Here is a 22,980-nt window from a genome sequence, read left to right on the forward strand (position 1 = left end):
CGCTGACCAAGTGCAGACTGTGCACTGTGTGCAACGTGGTGGCTCCGGGAGACATCACTTAGAGTGGAAACTGTAGACCTGTACATGCTATGATAAGCAGAATTTGCTATTTGGGGGCAACATCTCATAAAGCAAAGTGACCTCAGGGGAACCCAAGTTGCCAATCACTTCTCAGCCCCAGAGGTAATGTGACAAGAAAAAACAAACAAAAAACCTCAAACAGCATTTAAAAACAACTCAAGTCTTCTTATGAATCAGTATGACTTTGAAGAGAAGACAGTAAAACGCAAGCATAGAAATGAAGAGATTTATTGACACAGGACTCCAGGCTCATGCCCTCAGTCCCTGCACTGCAGCCTGCCCACTGACGGCACACTCGCTACTGGCAATGCTGGTCATGCTGTCTACTAACTGTGGTCCCCAAGCACCGAGCACTTACAAAAGGACAGTTCAACATACCTGGTATAAAGGTAAAGTAAGGTGTCATATCGTTTTCAACCAGGACTGAAATAGAAAAAGGGCTTTTCTGGCTAACCATAAATCTCTGCTTCCTGAGCTTCCTAGCTGAGCATCCCAGCCATGGGGACTGCTGTCTAAACATCAAGTGCAGAGTCTGTAACTCATCCAGTAGAAACCAGAGGGAAGGGTCTGTCCCTTTTAAATCAAAGGTGAAGACATTCTATCAAGTCACTTTCACGTCTACAAACAATGTAAAACGTCTACATTATAGTCGCATGAAGAAAAAAACAACATACTATCCATTTCCAACTTTTCTATATAGCTGCTAGCTGCTACATAGAAATTAAATTTGGGGTCAACTAAAGACCAAAACAATAAGCTAGCATTGCTTCAGCACAGGAAACAGACAAAAGGTGGCACCACTGCAGCAGGATGCTATCTATACCTGTGGACCACAGGCTTGCACAGTCTAGAAGGCAGGTGCCACAGAATTTCCAGACCCCTTTGAAGGCCTCATTCTCCAGCCCTGGATGAACCTGGCACACACTGGACAGGACTTCCCACTGCCTGTCTCAGAACTCCAGGTCTGGGCCAGTTAGCACAATAATTCTGGTAGAGACACAGTCAAATCTACCAGTGATCTGTGACTATTCCTGGAAGAAAAGCTCACCAATCAGAAAGAACAATACAACTAAAATGCTAAGTGTGAGGCAGAAGACTTCGTTTAAGAAATGAAAAGATGTAATCTTCTGGCTGAGAGCCGGGTGATTTCTTAAACAATCTCCAGAATGCCACACTACAGAAATTAGTGAGTGATGGACTTCACACTGTGACATTTACACTTAACGCACACGAAGACACAGACTCTTCTTGCACTTTGACGGCTGTGCAGTATGTTTGGAGCACACTTAAAACCGGGTGTAGGCACTGCGTGGCTGCGGCTGCGGCTGTGGCTGCAAAGGCTGCTGGGCTTGCTGCTGCTGTAGGCGAATCTGCTGGGAATAGGGGTCCTCCAGGGATTTGACAAACATGGTAGTTCTGGGGCCGGTCTTCCACACAATGCCGTTGGCGTCTCTCACCGAGGACTCCACTGTAATGCTGTGTGTTCCAAGGACAGCGAAGTTCAACAGAAACTGGGTGCTGAAGTAGTCATTATGTGGCTCAACCCTCTGCTCCATCTCATTGGTCATGCTATCGATGGGAATCTGGAACACAGGAATTGTTAAATACCAGCAAGAGCTGCTTACTCAGTGTTCTCTAGGAGCCAGGCCCTGTCTAAGGATAAGTACATGAATTCTCATTACGATTTCCAGCAACATCTGAGATCACTCAACCATAGCAGGTATCTGAGCGCAGTCCACACAGCCCTTCACACGGCATTCCCCAAGTTCTTATGGAGAGGTTAAGGGCAGCATGCTGTGTCATCAGTCAGAAGAAAGACGGGAAGAGAATGACGGCTGAGCCTCAGGGAGTGGACAGAGTGCTGGGTGAGAGGACGCTATCCAAGAAAACCAAGTGACAATGGTGACCACGCCAGTCCTTCCCTCAGCTTTTTAGCCTAAAATCATGATGATGAAATGTTCATATACATGTGTGTACACACGTCATATACTTGCTAGCGTGGGTATGTATGTACATGTGCGTGTGCGTGCCTGTGTGTGTGTGAGTGCATGTGCACATGAGCACATTTAGTGGAGGCCAGAAGTCAATGCTGGATGTTTTTCCTCAATCATGCTCCACCTTTATTCTTTGAGGCAGGGTCTCAGGGAACTTGGTTTTCATGATTTGGCCAGGGTGGCTGGCGAGTGAATTTTCGGCATCTACTCAGGGTTAGCTTTTTACATGGGTTGTGGGGATCCAAATTCAGGTCCTCATGATTGCGAGCGGGTACTTTACCCACTGAGCATCCTCTCTGGCCTAGAGATCGCCTTTTAAACCTTCACCTTATTTCTTGTTATACTGACTTAGTTCAAATATACCAGAGTAACCTGGGCACATACTGTGGATTAAATCACCACAAAATTGGAAAGAAATGTCTCAGCAAAGATACAATGATACTGATGTGAACATATGCAATATCCTAGTTTTGGATAGCAACATCAATTGCTGATTGATGTTGGTGGGAAACCTTGTCAGAAGCACGTGGTCACATAGCACATAGCCTGACTGATGCTGGCGAACACTTAACCTACCTCATGACATCTCAAGGTAGCTAACTCCCAAGGTTCTTTTGGACATTATGCCCCACAGCAGGCTGCACTCTTCTGTGAGGAGGTGGAGCTGAGATGGTACCAGAGGAGGTGGGTCTTATGAACAAGGTTTCAGGAAAGGAAGCAGGCATGGGGAGATGAGCTCTCTGAGATGCATGAAACTAGGCGGGGTGGGAAACCCGATTAGAGGCGCATGGTCACAGAACTCTCGCTGTGTGGACCTCAGATAGGTTCCAGACTGCACTAAGAGTCACAGAATTCATGTTTTGATCTCTGCTGGAATGCTTTGCCCACTAACTGGTTCAAGCAGAGAAAACAGACGAACAGTTTCCCCAGGCCTCAGTTATGTTTCTGTTATGACCTCCTGATCTGTGTGGAGGGGAAGCTGCCAGACTAGAGGAGAGCCCCACCTGGGGCCAGTACGCTACACACAGTTCTTCCACATGCGAGTTACCTTGTAGTCTTGGCCAGGTTTGCTCTGCAGTGTGGAAGAGACACTCAGACACACAGACTGAATTCTGCGGAAGAGTCCTGGTTTAGACCCGTGCTGAACGACCCCTTCCACCTTCAAGGCCAGCTGCTGGTTGTTCTGTACGGCAATGGGCTCCGCGGGGTTCCGGGGAGATGGCGACAGAGCAAGCTGGGGGGAACACTAAAGTAAGTGCGACAACCCAAACCAAGCTTCCTTCAACAAACCCGGCTCCCCATCACAGGACAGATGGACGTCCTCGTGTGACTGTCCCTGGCAGTATGTATTCCCAGGACCTCCCTGTGCTGGCACCACCCTGCAGACATGCCTTCCAAGGCAAGCTTCCTTCATCTCCTTTTTAAATGTGCTGTGCTTTCCTTTAGACCTGCTGTCTGAGGGAAGCAGTCGAAGACGCTATCTGCCAGGGTTCTTGTGGGCAGGCTTTCTGCTGCGGGGTGGGGAGGACGCAATGAACCACCACTTCCTTAAGTGAAATGCTATGTATAGATTTTCATATCCACTGGATATCTCTTTGCTTCTAGGAAAAACATTTTTTTTTGTGCAATTCTCTTAAGTATTTTAAAATAGCTAAATTCAAATGCAAACAAACTTAAAATTCTAAGAAAATTCACATAGTGAAGTTAATAGGCATTAAAAAAAGCCAGTTTCCACAATGAACCCCAAAACAATTAGGGGTGTTAGGGATTGATCCTGAGGTACCAAGGATGCTAACTGAGTAACATTTGCTTTGCTTTGTTTTGTTTTTGAGAGAGTGTAGCTTTGGAGAGTTTTGTGGATCTCCCTCTATAGCCCAGGCTGGCCTCGAACTCAGAGATCCGCCTGCCTCTGCCTCCCGAGTGCTGGGATTAAAGGTGTGCACTACCACTGCCTGGTCTGAGTAACATTTTTAACTTACAGTTTTCCTTTAAATCCCAGATGTACCTTAATTGTAGAAAGCTCAAGTCTGGCTAAAGGTGAATGTTACTGAGCCTCTGAACCTGTCACCGACTGTGAAGACAGCTTGCCTCAGGCCTGCTCCCTTCCATAATCAGCTTTCCGAACATTTAAGGTCTTTTTGAAATGTTACTTGTAACCAAAAGTATTAAATGGATGCGAAAGTTCACTGACAGGCAGAATCCAAGCATCTCTCTCAGGGGACAATCTCCTTCTTTCCCAACAATTCAAAAATAGCTTTTGAATTCTGAGTGGCTTAAGTATCTCAACGCACTAACTCTCCCTGTGGGCTAGTTCTCCAAACTTGTCCTTCCACGGCAAGAGAACCTGAAAGTAGGACTAGTGATGTTGCATTGGGCCGGGTTCAATCAAAGCTGGGTCTGCTCTCAACAGACTCAGTTCAAGACCCTGGAAGGCGACTGAAACGGACTTACAAGAACTCATTTCTGGAGGTAAGAGATGACGGATGGACTCCGTTACCCAGATGTCTGTCTTACAGCAACTTTCAAGCCCCACGGCCTTCTTCAAATCATCCAATAAAGGGCGGAAAGGCAGACAACTGAAGTCTTAGAACTAAATTTTTATCTACACCAAAGTGAAGATACTAAACCTTAGCTATGTCCCATTCAATCTTCAGAAGCTAGCTAGCTGAGTTTTACTACATTTGTATGTGTGTGTTGGGGGTGGGTGCCATGGCATACATGTGGAGGTCAGAGGACAACTTGCAGGAGTCATTCTCTTCTATTGTGTAGGCCTTGGGGACTGAGCTCAGATATCAGGTGGTCAGGTGACATTCATTAATCAACAAATCAGCCTCACTGAGCTGGATTTTTAAGCCTTAAGTGTTCTTTCTGTCTTACCTTGATGCTGGTGGACTGCAGTTTCTGGAAAAAGTATCTCTGAAATGAAAGAGGAACTTTCAGCAAAGCGATGATGGCGTTGCAGAGGCATGCTGTGTGCTGTGGGAGAGAGAAAGCCAGCTGAAAAGAAACCTGCAGACTTACCAACAAACAGCACGTTCCGGGCAGAGCTGGAAACACACGCTCACACAAATGCTTCCCAGAGTACACACCATTCAGCAAGCAGGTACAACATTCACAACCATACATGGTTGAACTCAAATCATTCATGTCCAGAGATGCAATCAGTGGACTGGAGAGATGGCTCAGTGGTTAAAAGCACTGACTGCTTCTCCAGAGGACCTGGGTTCAATTCCCTGCACACATGGCAGTTCACAACCATCTGTAATTGCAGACCCAGGGGATCTGACACCCTTCTCTGGATTCCTCAGGTACCAGGCACACATGCAGTACACATTCAGTCAAACACACACACACACACACACACACACACACACACACTTTAATAAAGACTTACTACTTTTATTTTCTGTGTGTTTTCAACCCCTGTAGCATGACAGAATCACATGGACACTTCTAAAAAGTGCTGTCCCTTGTCTTAGGACAAGATTATGCGCTGAATAAACCTACTGAGGCAGGCTGGGCACGGTGGCACATGCCTTTAATTCCAGCACTTGGGAGGCAGAGGCGGGCAGATCTCTGTGAGTTCAAGGCCAGCCTGGGCTACAGAGCTAGTCCTAGGGGGGAAAAAGAAGGGGGGCTGGAGAGATGGCTCAGCAGTTAAGAGCACTGGCTGCTTTTCCAGAGGTCTTGAGCTCAATTCCCAGCAACCACATGGTGGCTCACACCCATCTATAATGGGATCTGATGCCTTCCTCTGGCATGTAGGTATCCATGCAGACACAGAACTCACATTTATGTATAAAAAAAATACAGAAGGGGGGGCAGAAAAACTACCAGAGGCTGAAAGTATTGTAAGTCCAGTTGCACTCAAGACATTTAAATACACTGAACATGATACACAGTTTAGGTCAGTCTACCTCAAAAGTACCCAGACACTTATTTTAACTACTATGTGGGCAAAACCAGTCATCTACCACAAAGCCTGCTTTATAATGAAGCAGTGAATATTTCATGTCCTTTACTCAATGCTTTACTGACTATGAAATGGGCTGAGCACTCTGAAACATTTGCTGTCTGTACCTCTGTGAGGCTTAAAGCTCTAACTCTAGTACCACTCACTGTCCACGGGCCAGACCTCCACCTTAACTCCTGGTATCACTGTCCACGGGCCAGACCTCCACCTTAACTCCCGGTACCACTGTCCACACCACTGACTATGTGCCAGACCTCCACCTAACTCCCGGTACCACTGTCCACACCACTGACTATGTGCCAGACCTCCACCTAACTCCCGGTACCACTGTCCACACCACTGACTATGTGCCAGACCTCTACCTAACTCCTGGTACCACTGTCCACACCACTATGTGCCAGACCTCTACCCTAACTCCCGGTACCACTGTCCACACCACTGACTATGTGCCAGACCTCTACCCTAACTCCCGGTACCACTGTCCACACCACTGACTATGTGCCAGACCTCCACCTAACTCCCGGTACCACTGTCCACACCACTGACTATGTGCCAGACCTCTACCCTAACTCCTGGTACCACTGTCCACACCACTGACTATGTGCCAGACCTCTACCTAACTCCTGGTATCACTGTCCACACCACTGACTATGGGCCAGACCTCCACCTAACTCCCGGTACCACTGTCCACACCACTGACTATGTGCCAGACCTCTACCTAACTCCTGGTACCACTGTCCACACCACTATGTGCCAGACCTCTACCCTAACTCCCGGTACCACTGTCCACACCACTGACTATGTGCCAGACCTCCACCTAACTCCTGGTACCACTGTCCACACCACTGACTATGTGCCAGACCTCCACCTAACTCCCGGTACCACTGTCCACACCACTGACTATGTGCCAGACCTCCACCTAACTCCCGGTACCACTGTCCACACCACTGACTATGGCCAGACCTCTACCCTAACTCCTGGTACCACTGTCCACACCACTGACTATGTGCCAGACCTCCACCTAACTCCCGGTACCACTGTCCACACCACTGACTATGTGCCAGACCTCCACCTAACTCCCGGTACCACTGTCCACACCACTGACTATGTGCCAGACCTCCACCTAACTCCCGGTACCACTGTCCACACCACTGACTATGTGCCAGACCTCTACCTAACTCCTGGTACCACTGTCCACACCACTGACTATGTGCCAGACCTCCACCTAACTCCTGGTATCACTGTCCACACCACTGACTATGTGCCAGACCTCTACCCTAACTCCTGGTACTACTATCCAGGTGCCGGACCTCCACCTAACTCCTGGTATCACTGTAGGGAACCAGGCCTCCATTCCAGATTTAGAGTCAGCTGTCCTTGGGGAGTGGTCAGAAAGGGATGCCTGGATACCGATAGAGTTTTTAAAAAGCTCCCAAAGTGATTCTAGTTTGGAGAGAGAGTTAAGACTTACTACAACTTCAATTTGATTGTTTAAAAAGAGTAAAACAAAAAAATTGGTCTGCATCTAGGCAAGTCAGATTTGAGAAAAGTTGCCTGCACCTGGGCATGTGAGATTTGATATGTGGTCATACAGTCAAGAGATGGGCTAGATGCGGCCACGGACGGGTTCGTTTAATCTTTATCACTGATATCTGTGGTGGATAAGTGCATAAAATACAATCAATAGTGACAGTGTAAAATCAAAGTTCCGTGACTGCAGAATGGCTATTCTAAATGCATAGAAGTCCACTGATAGGCACTGGATGTAGGTCTGGCTAATTTCCTTGTGTGACATTTTTAATTTGCATGTTCTTTACAATTAAGTTTTATTAAAACAAAGTACCAGAAATGTATTTAAAAAATATCCACTTCCTCAATGATAAAAACTTAGCAAACAAATGCCACTTGCCATGTAGGAAACAGGGGCATATTTTCGGTTGAGCGACTCCACCTCTTCGAGGACATGATTGTACACGGACATCATTCTTCTCTCATACTCACTGTCAGCATGGGCAGCCCCCGTGGATCCATACTCCTGGAAGCTGAAGCAGAGACCAGCACAATTAACCCATCCAAGCAGTGACCCCTTCAGTGCCTCCATGTACTGGCTGGACATGGTCCACATTCTCACTTCATCTTTTAAAAACTGAAGTTATCTCCAATTACAGACATGGAAACAGACTTGGAAAGAATCATGGGCTACAGTCGTACACCTCTTAACTGACAAGCTGGAATTTAAAGCTAAATCTGACTACAAATGATTATCATTCTTAACTATTCACATGAAGGTCTTTAAATGTGTCACCATAGGGAAAAAGACACTTGAGAAGGGGCCAGCAAGTAACACACTTACATGACATCATATAAATAACAGACAGAAATACAGACACGAGAGCAGGCTAACAGATCACTAGGTCAGAATGCCATCAGACTCAGATGGCTGAGGAAACGGTGTCAGCATAAAGCCTGGAAGTGAAACCGAGCAGGGCATTCTGGGACAGAGCACACTAGGAAAGCCTAACCTAGATTCCTTCCTGCCCCTCCTCTCAAACATTTCTGACAGAGCTAAGAAGCAAAACTCTTGAATCCTAAACAAACTTGAAGAGGGATACTGAAATTTTATAAAGCAGGCATCATTCAACTCACCTTGCGGACTCCGGATCCAAAACCAGGGCTTCTATGGCATGGGACATCAGCAAGCAACTCTGCTGCTGTCTGGAGCATGTTAAGTCACACGAGGACACAAACCACCTCACACTTTCGCTGTCTGGAGACTAGATGAGTAAACACGAGCACTGCACTTTACAATTACCCACTCCATGATGGAGGGCGCTTTTCCCTTCTAAGGGGCACACACTGGTTACACCAGCAATTTAAACCCTGTTCCAGGCAGGGTGGTTCAGAGCCCAATGTGGGCACAGACGCCTTCCTCAGTCACAGCAACTGCACCTTACCCCAAGGGACTGAGCCCAGGGTCTTGTACATGACACACGTGTGCTTCCACCACTGAGCATTCAATAACACCCCCCCCCCACCTTTAAACTGCTCTCACAAACAGCCAGTCATGGCGGCACACACCTGTGATCCCAGTACTCAGGAAAAAGAAGCAGATGGACCTCGGTGAGCTGGCTGTGGCTTGTTCTGCTTCTCTGATATTTCAGCATTCACCCCAATACCTGGCTCTGGGTTTGTTTTTATTAATAAGACCTTTTAAGATTTGTGCCACAGATAGCCAATTGTAGTTTTTGTTTGGACAATTCCTCAGCTGTGACTCAAGCGGTCTGCCACCCCTACTGTATTAGACTTGAGTGTGTGTACAAATACTTGCCTATATGCACTCACTTGTATGGCAGAGCATCCTGAGCATTCATTAAGCTTCAATCAATTAATCAATCAAAACTCTAAGAACTACAAACTCACAAGCCTCACAACTTCACAACAGTTTCCCCCTCTTTCCAATAAGACCGGGAGTTGCTACTAAGAAACTATGGATGGCCTCAGGAGGGTTGAGGGAACAGATGTGGTAGAGACCATAACAAAGAGGATGGACTAGGACTGTCACCCATAAGCCATGTACTGTGCTGGGGCTGCTCACGTGAGCAAAAGGCTGGTGGGACCCTGGCTTGATTTGCTTTTTTTCAAAAAGGCCTTCCAGAGTTGCCAGCTGGTTTCCAGCTCCCAGCTCAAGCAATCCTCATGCATCAGTCTCCTTAGTATTGGGACAACAGGCTTGTGTCACTGCCCTGGGCATGACTCGGCTGTGGCAGTTCTTCCCGAAGGGAGACAAGGCCACCAGGAAGTCAGACCTTTTAAAAAGATCAGCTTAAGTTTACAGTACAGTTATTTTGTCCCTACTAAAGTTCAAAGGAAGAAATCACTAACTGTAACAAATAAGGATTATCAAATCTGTATTTCAGAGAATACTTCCAAGAACAAGGGCTCCCAAGCAACACAGGATACAGTTCTACGTTCCTCAGAGTTGCTGAGTCGGCATCAAAGGATGCCTGATAGAGATCTCGGTACCGGGAAGCAAGGCTTCGGAATTCTTCCATGGATTGCTTCATCTACAAAGATGGGGGGAAACATCAAAATTAAAGCATAGAAAGCTCATCATCAATAACAGTTCAAATAAAAACGGAGTTATCATTTTCATAACTTAATTACATAGAATCAACAAAGACGGGAATGAAGCTACCAATGTTCACAGTGTGTAATAATTGACTAGCAATGTCTGGAAACAAGACACTGCATCCTAGCTTCTTCAAGTTTCACTAAGGTAACTAACACTGTTAGAGACATTCCCAACTTTTTAATGGCATTCCATTCTCTTTGTATAATGCACAGCACCAGGGCTGTTTAAACAACACATCATCCTATTCTGCCACACAGATGAGTTAAGTATTTGGCACAAACCACTGATTTTAATTTGTACAGCCCTTCATCCTCTAAAATCTCTGAAGTCTAAATAATAGCCACAATGGAGAGAAACTAAGACATGCCTGATTGGAGATCCGGCCGCACCTCTGAAGGTCGTTTCCTAAGGTCATGGCAATTGTGGTGGCGATGGCAGGAGGAGGGCTCGTCTTCAGGCTGTTACAAGTACAGATAAGTTGCGAGAAGGCCTGGAGAAGGTCAATCCTGAGTTTTACAAATTCACACTGAAAACTTAAAGGATTCAGTGGTGTGCTGGCAGCCTGGAATAAAGAAAGAAGTTTAGTACAAAGTAACCTGCCTGCTACTCTAGATTCGAGCAAACCTAATATAAAAGATGCCCAGGAGAAAGATGCGCTTGAACAGAACATGAACAGAGTTTCCTGTCTTTTCCCCCTAAAGCATCAAAGCACAGCAGCATAACAGTTATTTATTTATACAGCATCTACACTGTGCTGGGATTGTAGGAACCTGAAGATGAGTTAGAGCATGAGGGGACATGCACGGAGCGCATGAAAAGCTGCACCTTTACAATGGGGGACTTGAGCATCCAAGGATTTGGACATCTGTGGCTTTTTGAGTGTCTTAGAATCGTCTTCCCGGAAGCACGGGAGGACTGCATTTGTCAGTTTATGCACAAGTCCTAATAACACTGATGGGTAAATAACTATACTACAATGAGAATGATCTAACATCAGAGAAACTCACGGTTGGCAGCATCGCCTGAGAACTCTGTTGGCATTCAGAGGGTCCTCGCTGCCTGCACTTAACACGCAGCTTGCTCAATTATCACCTAGACACCACCTCTGAAAGTCCAAAGATATTCTCATCTCCCTCAATCTTACCACTCTCCTACCTTTCCAAGCTGCGGCTCCCATCACCAAACCATTACCAGTGTGCTGAGAAGTTAGGCAGTGAGGAAAAGAAGGCAGTAAAATGTTTCTAGACAGCCCCACTGCCTCAAAGCAGCCTTCTAGCCATAGTAACTAAAGAGGTTCTGAGCTGACACTGTAAAGAGAACACACAGATGTTCAGGGGGAACATCTGCACAAGAGGGAAGTCTGCAAGAGCACAGAGCAGCAGCCCCAGAGTGGGGAGCGGCTAAGCCCCAGCAGCTGCACAGGTGGAGAGCTGTGTGTTCAGCAAGCGTCCTAGTGGAAGTGCAGCAATGTGTTTTCAATACAAGGCACACACTAGAAATGAGCTAATTTAACAGTAAATGGTAGGTATATCCTCTTAAGGATGGCTTTTGCAAACAGACTGATGTGGCTTCTTAGTACATAGTGCATCCCACACTATTCTGTTAGTTTGAGCTGGCTTCTAGGAGTCAGTCACAGTATTTCCGTCTGGTTGAGCTGTACACTGTCCTCAGTGGAGCTCTCAACTTACAAATGACAGACGGAGCTTGTACAGCTGCTCCTGCATCCTCTACGGAAGCACACATCTGCCTGCACCCTTCTCCAATGGAAAGGACCCTTGAGGCACTGTGTGCAATGGAGAAATAACTATCCTAAATATTTGACTGTGTTGACCTTTTCAACCTTTCAATATTTTGTTCCAATTATAACTTGTATTAAGATACTAAAGAGATTATTTCAATTGTTTTTAATGTCTTAGGTTTGATTTGTTCTTGTAGGAAGACGGAAGGAGATCCTCTATTTCCTCTGCCTTTTTAACTGCTACTTGCAAATTTAAAAAACTTATTAATGGGCTCATCTGAGAGATGGCTCACAGCACTGGCTGCTTTTCCAGAGGACTCATTCGCACGGCAGCTCGTGACCACCTGTAACTTTAGTTCCAGGGGGCCAGGCATCCTCTTTTAGCTTCCTTAAGTATGCATGTGAGCCACAGGCATACATGCAGGCAAAACACATAAAATAAAATAAATTTTAAAACTAGCATTTTTAATTAATGTGTGCATGTCATGTATGTGTAAGTACCCATGGAGGTTAGAAGAGGGCTTCAGATCCCTTGGAGCTAGAATTACAGGCAGCTGTGAGTCACCTGATGTGGGTGCTGGGAAAGAGACTTGGGTCCTCTAGCAGGGCAGCAAGTATTCAACAGCCATCTCTCTTACCCTTACCTACTATTTTATACAGGATGAAAAGCAATGCTCATGTAGAACACACAGAAAAGAACACATCGAAGAGCAGTGTTCTTCATGGCTAAAGCATATTACAGGTCACAGTGCCTAAAGGATGGGAGATGTCTGTGTGAGTCTGACTAATGTCAAAGAGAGACAACAGGATATCATTTACTCTTCTCAACACTGGGGCTAAACCTGAAATGAGCCGGTTTTAAGGCCAGCAGATGCAGCAAACACTGGGAATAGTCAAAACTGCCCCCAAGCGCTCCCCAGGAAAAGGAAAAGCAAACTTCCTTTCACCCTGGGCCGAGGTTACCAGCTGGCAGAGCAGTCCCAACTCACTTCAGTGGCTATTTCCTCCCCACTATTTTTTCATGCTGTTTTTGTTTGTTTCTGCTTTTTGTAAAGTTATATTTGTGTTACAGATCTAATTAGGCTAAAAAAAGAAACCTGATAAAGGTATGAATGTTGATGTATGAAAACAGTAACATAAACTTGTTATTTTAGCTACTTTTTTTTTTTTTTTTTTTTTGGTTTTTCGAGACAGGGTGTCCCTGTGTAGCTTTGCGCCTTTCCTGGAACTCACTTGGTAGCCCAGGCTGGCCTCGAACTCACAGAGATCCGCCTGGCTCTGCCTCCTGAGTGCTGGGATTAAAGGCGTGCGCCACCACCGCCCAGCAATTTTAGCTACTTTTAAGTGTGTTTGGTTATATAAGTAACCTTTCTTACCTTGCAGAATTGGAACTCTGTATTCATACCCACACTCTCCCCTGCTTCACAGCCCTGGCAACCACATCTTACTTACTTTCTTTTTTTTTTTTTTCCAGAGCTGAGGACCAAACCCAGGGCCTTGTGCTTGCTAGGCAAGCGCTCGACCACTGAGCTAAATCCCCAACCCCACATCTTACTTTCTATCTCTGTGAATTAGAGTATGTGCACCCTCATCCCTTGTAATGAGGGGATGGAGCCAGGACCGTGCACCTGCCGGGCAATACTCCCCAACTGAATCACAGACCCATCTCCTTAACATATGACAATCTTTATTTCTACAAAGCAAGATCCCTCTCCTATAAAGCATTACAATGGGAATTAAATACTGCATTGCTAATGGCACCTAAATAAGGATGTAATAAGCAGAGTTTTGAACCCTTTCCACTTCTCTCTTCCTTTTGCTGTTTTCTTCTGGTGTGGTGTATGTGTATCTTCTTTTCTTTTCCAAAAGGGTCTCATACTGTAGCTCATGCTGGCCTGCAACAACTCACTAGGCAGTCCAGGCTAGACTCATACATAGGACAACCATCTTGCCTCAGCTTCCTAAGTGCTGGAATTACAGGGATGAGCCAGCACATGCAGCTTCCTAGCTCCTGTTTTTATCTTCAAAGAATACTGGTTGGTGTTTGGCAAGTTTCTGTAATGTGCTGAATATAGTAATTCCATTCAACAGAGCTCTACCTCAGGCACACTGGACTAACACAGAATCAAATCTCAGTCAAATCTCATCTGTCAGTCAAGTGCTTTCTTCCTAAATAAAAATCCAGTCTTCAATTTCTAGCAAGTCTCAGTAACTACAGACATTATACAAAACAGAAGAGTGCTAAATAGTTAACAGACTTTCCAAAAAACTATTTCCATCTACCTCACTATTATGTGAATCTATCTGCCTGGCAGATTTCATTTTTTAAAATTTTTTTTTTAGATTTATTTATTATGTATACAGTATTCTGTCTGCATGTATCCCTGCATTCCAGAAGAGGGTACCAGATCTCATTACAGATGGTTGTGAGCTACCATGTGGTTGCTGGGAATTGAACTCAGGACCTCAGGAAGAGCAGCCAGTGCTCTTAACCACTGAGCCATCTCTCCAGCCCGCAGATTTCATTTTTTAATAATTTTATTTTTATGTGAAAGTTTTGCCCACATGCACGTCTATGTAGTGTGTGTGCGTGTGTGTGTGTGTGTGTGTGTGTGTGTGTGTGTGTGTGTGTGCGTGCGCGCCTAATGCCTGCAGAAGCCAGAGGAGGGCACTGGATCCACTGGAAGTAGAATAAGAGGGCTGGGAGCCACTATGTGGGCACTGAACATCAAGCCCCGCCCAGCACTTTTTACCACTGAATGGTCAATAATCTCCCATTCTACATAAACTAGAAAAATCAAACGATTTTACTGATCCAAACCAGTAATTTCACCTTTGAATGTTCTATGGCACATTAGCCTGATAAAAGCGTAACAACCTTTCCGTTCTCCAGAGCACCGGGAGGGAAGCGGCAGTCAGTGCTGCCCTTGAAAATGGAGAGGCTGCTCAGGGCTTAGCTGGGGTTGGGGTGAGAGGGAAGGACGAGTGGGGATGGGGGAGGAAATGTTATGGATCTTTATGCTTATTGCTTAATAATAGATAGAATATGTTATTCACATGTGCAAATAGGCCCCAGCTCAATATATATAATTTTCTAAGTTGTGTCACAATGCTTTAAAAACGTTTAATGTTGAACACATAACCTCTTCACTTTTAGGGAGAACTGACCAACAGAAAGTACTATTTTTAGGTAGTAAGTTCTTATTTAGATATGCAGCTCATTTCAAGAAATTGGTAAAAATTTCAAGAAGTAAGAAAAATTAAGGGTCTCCTTTCTGCATTCCTTTATTGGCAGACAGAGTAAGAGTTGTAGGTGATTGTTAATTTGGAAACTACAGAGGGTTAAAACAGTGGCACCTTAGAATTTTCAACACTTTTTTTCTTATTATAAAATAGCAGTTCTCAGCCTGTGGGTCATGACCCCGTTTTTGGGACTGAATGACCCTTTCCCAAGAGTCACCTAAGACCACTGGAAAACACAGATATTTACATTAAGATTCATAACAGTAGCAAAATTACAGTTATGAAGTAGCAATGAAAACACTTTATGGTTGGGGTCACCACACCATGAGGAACTGTGTTAAAGGGCCACAGCATTAGGAAGGGTGAGAACCACTGTTATAAACAATGACCAAGCATTCATCTACCATGCACAAGGCTCCAGGGTCAAGCCTTCACATTACAAAACACCCTGCAAACCTCTACTTAGTGAGCAGCCAGACAGGAGAGAAGAATGGGCCTGTGCTTGGTGGCAGCACTGGACCAGGCTGGCATCTCACCAATCGAGGACCTGGAAGAAGACGACTATGCCTTCTCCACTTACTCTTCTGCCTGGATTCAGCAATTGTCTGTATGTGTGGTACCTAGTAATTCATAAAAAATAAAACACAAGCTTTTATCAACTTAAGAATACTAGCAAGAGTTTTATTTCTGTGCACATGTATTATTCTGATATTACCACCAGGTCTCACAAGTTGTCAAAAGAGAATAACCCAAAGCAGGATAGCACCCACAGCATTCACCACGATTGGGAGGACTCACTGTTAAGGAGGCAATCCCCTTGTGGTAGAATTTCAAAGACTCAGCAATGCAACCCAGCGCTGAACTGAAGCTCTCCTCCTGCAGCCCGGTCAGACACTGCTCGGCGTGTGAGAACTCCTTCAGACTGTTCAGCCAGAAGTAGAGGTGCTCGGACGCAACCTGAGTCAGCAGGCTCTGGTAGAGCTCTCGGGCCATGTCGTGGTTGCCCTGAGAGAGGAGGCAGCCAGAGGTAAGGCTCTACATTCGAAACTGTTACTTCATCAAGCAGAAGAAAAACTCAGAACAAGCCCGAATATCATGTCTCAGATTAGGTAATTCCTCCAGACAGTCTAAATATTTATTTATGACATAACGCCTCAACTCTTTACTAAATAAAACAGTTCCAATGAGAAAATAAATGGAGTGCATTGTAACTCAAGTCTAGAATGTTATCTAAATACAGAAAATCTAAGTACTTATGTGTCATTTGCAGGAGCTATTTAGGGAGGTGAAGGGAACTCTAGGGTGGAGGGGGATGCCTGAGACCCCGCTGTGTCAGCACCAACACGCCATGCCACTACACTGAGCAGTCTGGCCAAGTGTCCTCCTGTGGAAGATGGCAGAAACAGAGTACCTGCTTCAACCACCAGAGCCATGCTCCTCACTCTGTTCTCTGCACTTTCAGCCCTAGGTTTCTGGGCTACGATTTGTATTTCTTAAAACAACTCAATGATCAGGTTGGAGAAAGAATGGGAAGAAAAAGGTGTGCTGATAAGTAAGGCCAGAAACAGCAGGGAGAGTGGCCCTGGGTACCACAACCTACAGCAAAGTATAGTGAGTCTAACAATCTCCAAACAGTGTGCACCGCCACGGACTTACTGAAAAGCTGAATACAACAGACCACTGCTTATGAGGAAAGTTAGGTTAGGTCCTTTCTTTTGGCATTCTGAGAGCCCATGAGTAACAGGCACTTCCTGAGAATGGCCCCATGGGCTCCTAAGTTTGAACACTTGGTCCCTAGGGAGTGAAACTGTTTGAAGAGATTGTGAGAGTAGATGTGTTACTGCGGGTGGCCTCTGAGGTTTCAAAAGTCAAGCCAGGCTCAAGGTCTCTCTGCCTGAGGATCAGGATATAAAGCTCTCAGCTACTTCTCCAGCACCTTCTGCCTGCAGCCACACCTCCTGCAATGATGATAATGAACGAATCCCCCTGACACTGTCAACAAGCCCTCAATCCAATGCTTTCTTTTGTAAGAGTTGCCTTGGTCATGGCGTCTCTTCATAGCAGTAGAACAGTGACTGAGACATCTTACTTTGGGTTCTGACTGATAATGACCACACCATTTAAGGTACACGCTCTGACATCCCACCAAGCACCAGAAGGGAAGCCCATACATACCATTCTGGAAGCCTGCCTGGCAATCCGGTATACCGTCCACCCACTGGAGACGCTTTCAAGCTGCTGCTTGATTACTGCCTTGACTTCCGCAGACAGTGCTTTCTGGCTGGCTACAAAAATCACAGTAGCCAAGCTTACCTAACAGAAAACAAGTAAGAAAGACATGAAACTTTATTCAAAGACAAAGATAAAAATTAGAGATTATCAAAACAGAATAGAATTTAGGGCCAATGACATGGCTCAGGAGGTAAACATGCCTGCCGCCACGCCTGCTGCCCTGAGTTCAACACCTCAGACCTACACGGTGGAAGGGAAGAAGTGACTTCTGAGAGCTGCTCTCAGACCTCCCACGTGCAATGTGCACACCTACACAAAGTAACTGAATAGGCACGATAAAAAGGAACAAAATGGGTTTTCTGTTGACATTATTTCATTTATCATGTTTAAGTCATTACGCAACTTATTCCATTAACTCAGATCACTATTTATAAGCAAGTAATTAGAAAGATGCTCACCACTAAAAACAAATAAATTATATGATCACACAGTGAGATATGTCAGTGAAATGCATAGAGATCACTAAAAATTACTAGCAAGACAGGCAAACCATGAAAGCTGAATTGTAGCATAAGGTTTACCCAGAGTTAAGATATGCAAAGCAAAGCATGGATCACTTAGGGGTACATACTGAGGTTATCCAAGTACAGCACACAAAGAAAGATGGTTGTTTCCCCTGGGAGGAGGAGGAGCTGACATAGGGAATGAGACAGTTGACTTTGACTATTCAGAATCCCCATGTGTGCTGGTTTTATGTCAACCTGACACAAGCTAAAGTCATCTGAGAGGAGGGACCACAACTGGCCAAGGCATTCTGCAGCGTGAGAGACCTTAGAACACTCAACCCTAAATGGGACGTCTCCTTCAAATCCCTCCCCGTGAGGCTCAGTGTACCCTCAGCAGAGAAGGTAGAAGTCTAAGAGCCAGAGGGGATGGAGGACACCAAGGAAACAAGGCCTTCTAAATCCGCATGATCAAAGCTCATATGAACTCAGAGACTGAGGAAGCATGCACAGGACCTCATGGGTTTGCACATGTCCTCTACCATATATATCATGGCTTCCAGTCTAGTGTTTTTATGTGATTCCTGAGTGCTTGAACAAGTCTGATTCTTGTGTCTTCTCTTGGGCTCTTTTGCTTCTACTTGTCTGTCCTGTCCCACTCCAATGTGTTAGTTATCACATCACATCACATCACATCATTATCCCTTAGAAGCCTGTTTATTTTCTAATGAGAGACAGAAAGGGAGTGGACCTGGGTGGGAGCAGTGTTGGGGAAGGAACTGGGAAGAGTAGAGGGAGGGGAAAACACAAACAATATATTATGTGAGGGAAAAAAAAAATCTATTTTAAATAAAACAAAAACAAACTTGGCTAAATGCTTCTTTGTATCATTGATCCCTGTTGTGGTCACTGTATGATGTCACTCCCATAACTACTGCCACTGAGTTCTCAGGATAGCCATAGTGACAGCACATGGTGAAGTGGATGTCCATAGAGGCTTGAGTAAGTTCCTTCTGCTTTCCCCCGCACCCTATCTGATAGCTTTTCATGGACTGTACAACAATGAATGCTCAGCCTTGGAGACTGCCACTGCCTCTGTTCCTTCCTAACTCCTCCATCTTGGTATCAGGACATAAAAGCCTGAATTGAGTGACGAGCAGCTAGAGGTCCTGGAATGGAAAACTAATCTGGCTGCGTTTATGTTCACTATAGAATTTTAAACATTCTCTAAGTTCACAATGGTGTTTTTGTTTGTTTGCATGCAGCTGAAGTTACCTTTGAACTCCTAACACTCCAGCCCTCCACTTCCCAAAGTGCTAGGATTCTGAGCATGTTCCCACCATGCCCAGCTAAGAAAGTTGTTTTAAACCTAAACTAGATGTGGCTTCTAAAGCAAATGAAAGTACAGGCTCATTGTCTCTTTTTGAAATGCTTGTGACCAAATGAGCTCCAGATACTGGGAATTTCAGCATAGACTTTGCTCACTGAATGTCCTTACTCAGAGATCCATGCTGCTTACACACTTTGGGCTTCTGGGCAGCTCAGGTACTAGATTCCTAAACCAAGGAGGTTGGTTCAACTTGTAGAAAAAGCTCCTGGCAGCTGGGTGCAGCAACTCACAACTGTAATCCCTGCCAGCATTTGTGAGTTTGAGGCCAGAGAACTGTCATGAGTTCAAGGCCTGCTTGCGCTACAGTCAGACCCTGTCTCCAAAGAAAACAACAAACAAACAAGAGCTACTGGGACTGTTTTATTTGTAAATAGTTTTTGTGGTCTGTGATGGAAGCCAGGGCCTTCCATAGGCTGGGCAAGCATGGCACCACTGTACTGTCTCCCTAGACCTAGTGACTACTTTAACCTGCCCTTTGCTTTTCAACTAAAGTTTAACAGTAGTGCTGGTATTCTTAGGTTCCCAGCAGACTGGCTCCTAGTCATTAAAAGCAGTTCCTTACCAGAAGTTCCTGTTGCTTGTCTGTGGCTGATCGTCCAATCAGCTTGTAGAGCTCCACGAGGTCACCAAGCATTCCATCACCGAGGACCGGCAGCTGCATGGCAATGGCTGCCAGGCAGTGGCACATGAGGATTCGGGCAGTGTCCTGAGAACTGTGCAGCTGAGTCAGCAGAGTGTCCACCACTGACCGGCTCAAATGGGGTCGGCCCTTGGCCAGCTTCACCATACAGTTGAGAGCAATCTGCACACCAAAGAGAAAACACACTGGCTATCAACTGAGCCTATTAGCAGAGTGACTGCCTAGCACCATCACAGATACTTCATGTATGATTTCAACAGTGGTCTCACCTCACATTTTATGAACTCTAAATGTATTTTAATGGTTTCTGTACTTAAGAAATATGAAAATTTCTAGGCACGATGGCACACACCTTAAATCCCAGCAAGCATGAGGTAGAAGCAAGCAGACCTCACTATGTTTGAGACTGGCCTGAACTACATAATGAGTTCCAGGACATCCAGGACTATACAGAAAGACCTTGTCTCAAAACAACCACCACCTTTTTTAAAAGACAGATTCTAACTATGTAGTTTAGCTGGCTTAGAACTTTGTCTGTAAGGCCAGCCTCAACTTCATAGTGTGGGGAAAGGGGAACCCTCATTCACTGTTGGTGGGGTTGTAACTGGTCCAGCTACCGATTTCAGGTGTGGAAAACTCTCAAAAAGCTAAAAATAAATCTATCATATGACTCAGTTATAGCACTCCCCGGCCATGCCTGAAGGACTCAATACCCTACTCCTGGGTATTTTCTCAGTCATATTCATTTCTTCTCTAGTCACAAGAGCTGAGAATGCATAATAAAAATGTGGTACATATACACTACAAAGTACTACTCAGCTGTAAAGAATAACGAAATCTTGAACTTTGCAGGTAAATGGCTAGAACTAGAAAAGACCATATTAAGTGAAGTAACTGAGACCCATAAAGACAAACATTGCATGTTCTCTCTCATCCTAGGCTCCTAGCTCCAAATCTTCAGATTGAGTTCATACTCTGGGGAAACTATAGAGAAGAGAGCAGGGTACAAGGGATCTGATCAAGGATAGGAAATTTCAGAAAATCCTGAAATAGGAAAAACAGGGGGTGGGGTCTCTAGTCAGAGAGAAGGGAGATACAGAAGAGAGAAGAGGTAAAGTAACAGCCTCCCCAGGGAAAAGCACACCAACTGGTTAACCTAGTAACAAATGGCCAGCCCTGAAAAGATACATACAAGTAACACTATATAAAGGGAGCAGATCGCATTTATATATTTAAGAATATATATGTATACACATATATGCATGCAACAACAATGAAAATAAAACAAGACACCTAAATAAAACAAACAAACAAAAAAAACCCTATAATACATGTAAGTGTGTATAAATGAAAATTTCTCAACTTGGCTGACAATACGCCTCCAAGAGGCAAAGACTATCTAACAAAACCCCAACACCAGGTACAAGAAATCCTCTTTTGAGCTGGTGGTCAGGGCTGTCCAGGAAACTCCCAAATGACCTTGGCTGCATCCTGGAGGTGGAAGGTAAGTCCTATTGCTGAAGACACCATGCATCTCAGACACAGGCCCAGAGGCCCCTGAGCAGGAGCTGACCTGAAAGCCTCCTCCTGAGGACCAGCTTTCATGTATCAGAAGGGACCAGGCAAACTTCCCAAGTAGGGAAGCAACCAACAGTCCTCCTCAGCTACGACACCCATGAACCACAGCAACAACCAACGTGTACGATACACCTAGGGTGCAACAGTGGTGTGCTCACCTTTTCAGTACCAGTGGTTCTCTAGTTAAACGTGAGACCCTCTCAACAAGAAGGAGATCACGCCTGCCACTGGAACTCAGCCAGCTACCCAGAGCTAGTGAAGTCATCTATCTTGGAGGAGAACCTATAACCACCACTTTACTAACTTCTCTAACAGAAAGAAAAAACAACAAAACAAAACAAAAAACCCATCAAAATGCAGAGTGGTAGAGCCCAGCCTCAATGGCTACATCTAAAACTACCACACCTAAAGCTCAGAGGATACTGTGGAAGAGGGGCAGGATAAGAGCTAAGTGCCAGAGGATCAAGGAGTTGCTATGAGAATGGTATCTCTTAAACGTCAGAAACCACACCCATGAAGTCTCACCAACATGCCTGCCTAAACATGACCTGAACAAGGACAACAAGAACAGACATGTTCACATGAACAGGGAAAGCCCAGGAGGCCTCGACCATACACAAAAAATAACAGGAACTTAGGGAAGGAAGGCTGAGGGTGGGAGGAACAGTCTTCCTCGGAGAAGAGCACACCAACTGGTTACCCAACACCAAATGATCAGTCTTGAAAAGACACATACAAGTAACATGATCATGCATGTAACAACAACGAATGAAAAATAGAGGCCAGAAATTGGAAAGAGAATAAAGAGGGGTATACGGAAGGGTTTGGAGGAGGAAAGGGAAGGGAGAGATAATGTAATTATAGTATAATCTCAAAAAAAATAGTGACAACAATAAAGACAGAGCTGTACTGTGTAGTCTGGGTGGCTTAGAACTTACTCAGTAGCATAGGCCAGTCACAAACTCACAACAATCCTCCTGTCTCTGTCCTTCCCCAACCAGTGCTGGAACTGCCAGGCTGAAGATGAAAATTCTTTTTTTAAAAAATCCTTTCTTTTCATGGATATATGTGTACAAGTGTGCCTGAAGCTGACTAGGGATCTTCCTCAATGTCTCTTCTACCTACTCTTTTGAGGCAGGGTCTCTCAATCAAACCCAGAGCTTACTGATCCAGCTACTTTGCCAGTTTGCTACAGAGACCCTCTATTTCCATCTTCTAATCTGGAATTACAGGTGGGCCACCACATCCACCTGGCATTCAGATGAGTTCTGGGGATCCAACTTCTTGCTTGCACAACAAACACTTTAACTGCTAAGCCATCTCCCCAGGCCCTAAAGGTGAAAATTCTTAAAGGTACTAAAACTTCTATACTCTGGAAATTAATAAATACTTAGACATTAATGGGTAGTAATTTCATCCGGTTTTTATTTCATGGTCTTATCAGGGTTTATCTCAGATTAGAACTTGTAAGAGAGC

General features: G+C 45.1%; 1 protein-coding gene across 1 annotated transcript in view; it reads right to left on the reverse strand.

Annotated features, from left to right (window-relative positions):
* Positions 1-293: 293 nt before the first annotated feature.
* Ints7 (integrator complex subunit 7) overlaps positions 294-22,980 on the reverse strand; it is a 54,791-nt gene continuing 32,104 nt past the window's right edge. The window contains 10 exon segments of the mRNA XM_028882854.2: positions 294-1,664; positions 3,124-3,309; positions 4,953-5,051; positions 7,958-8,090; positions 8,695-8,763; positions 10,009-10,112; positions 10,548-10,742; positions 15,960-16,166; positions 17,337-17,474; positions 19,849-20,088. Of these exon segments, the coding sequence (XP_028738687.1) occupies positions 1,368-1,664; positions 3,124-3,309; positions 4,953-5,051; positions 7,958-8,090; positions 8,695-8,763; positions 10,009-10,112; positions 10,548-10,742; positions 15,960-16,166; positions 17,337-17,474; positions 19,849-20,088 (1,668 nt within the window). The 3' untranslated portion in view covers positions 294-1,367.

Source organism: Peromyscus leucopus, chromosome 15 (assembly GCF_004664715.2).
Source record: "Peromyscus leucopus breed LL Stock chromosome 15, UCI_PerLeu_2.1, whole genome shotgun sequence".
NCBI lineage: Eukaryota > Metazoa > Chordata > Mammalia > Rodentia > Cricetidae > Peromyscus > Peromyscus leucopus.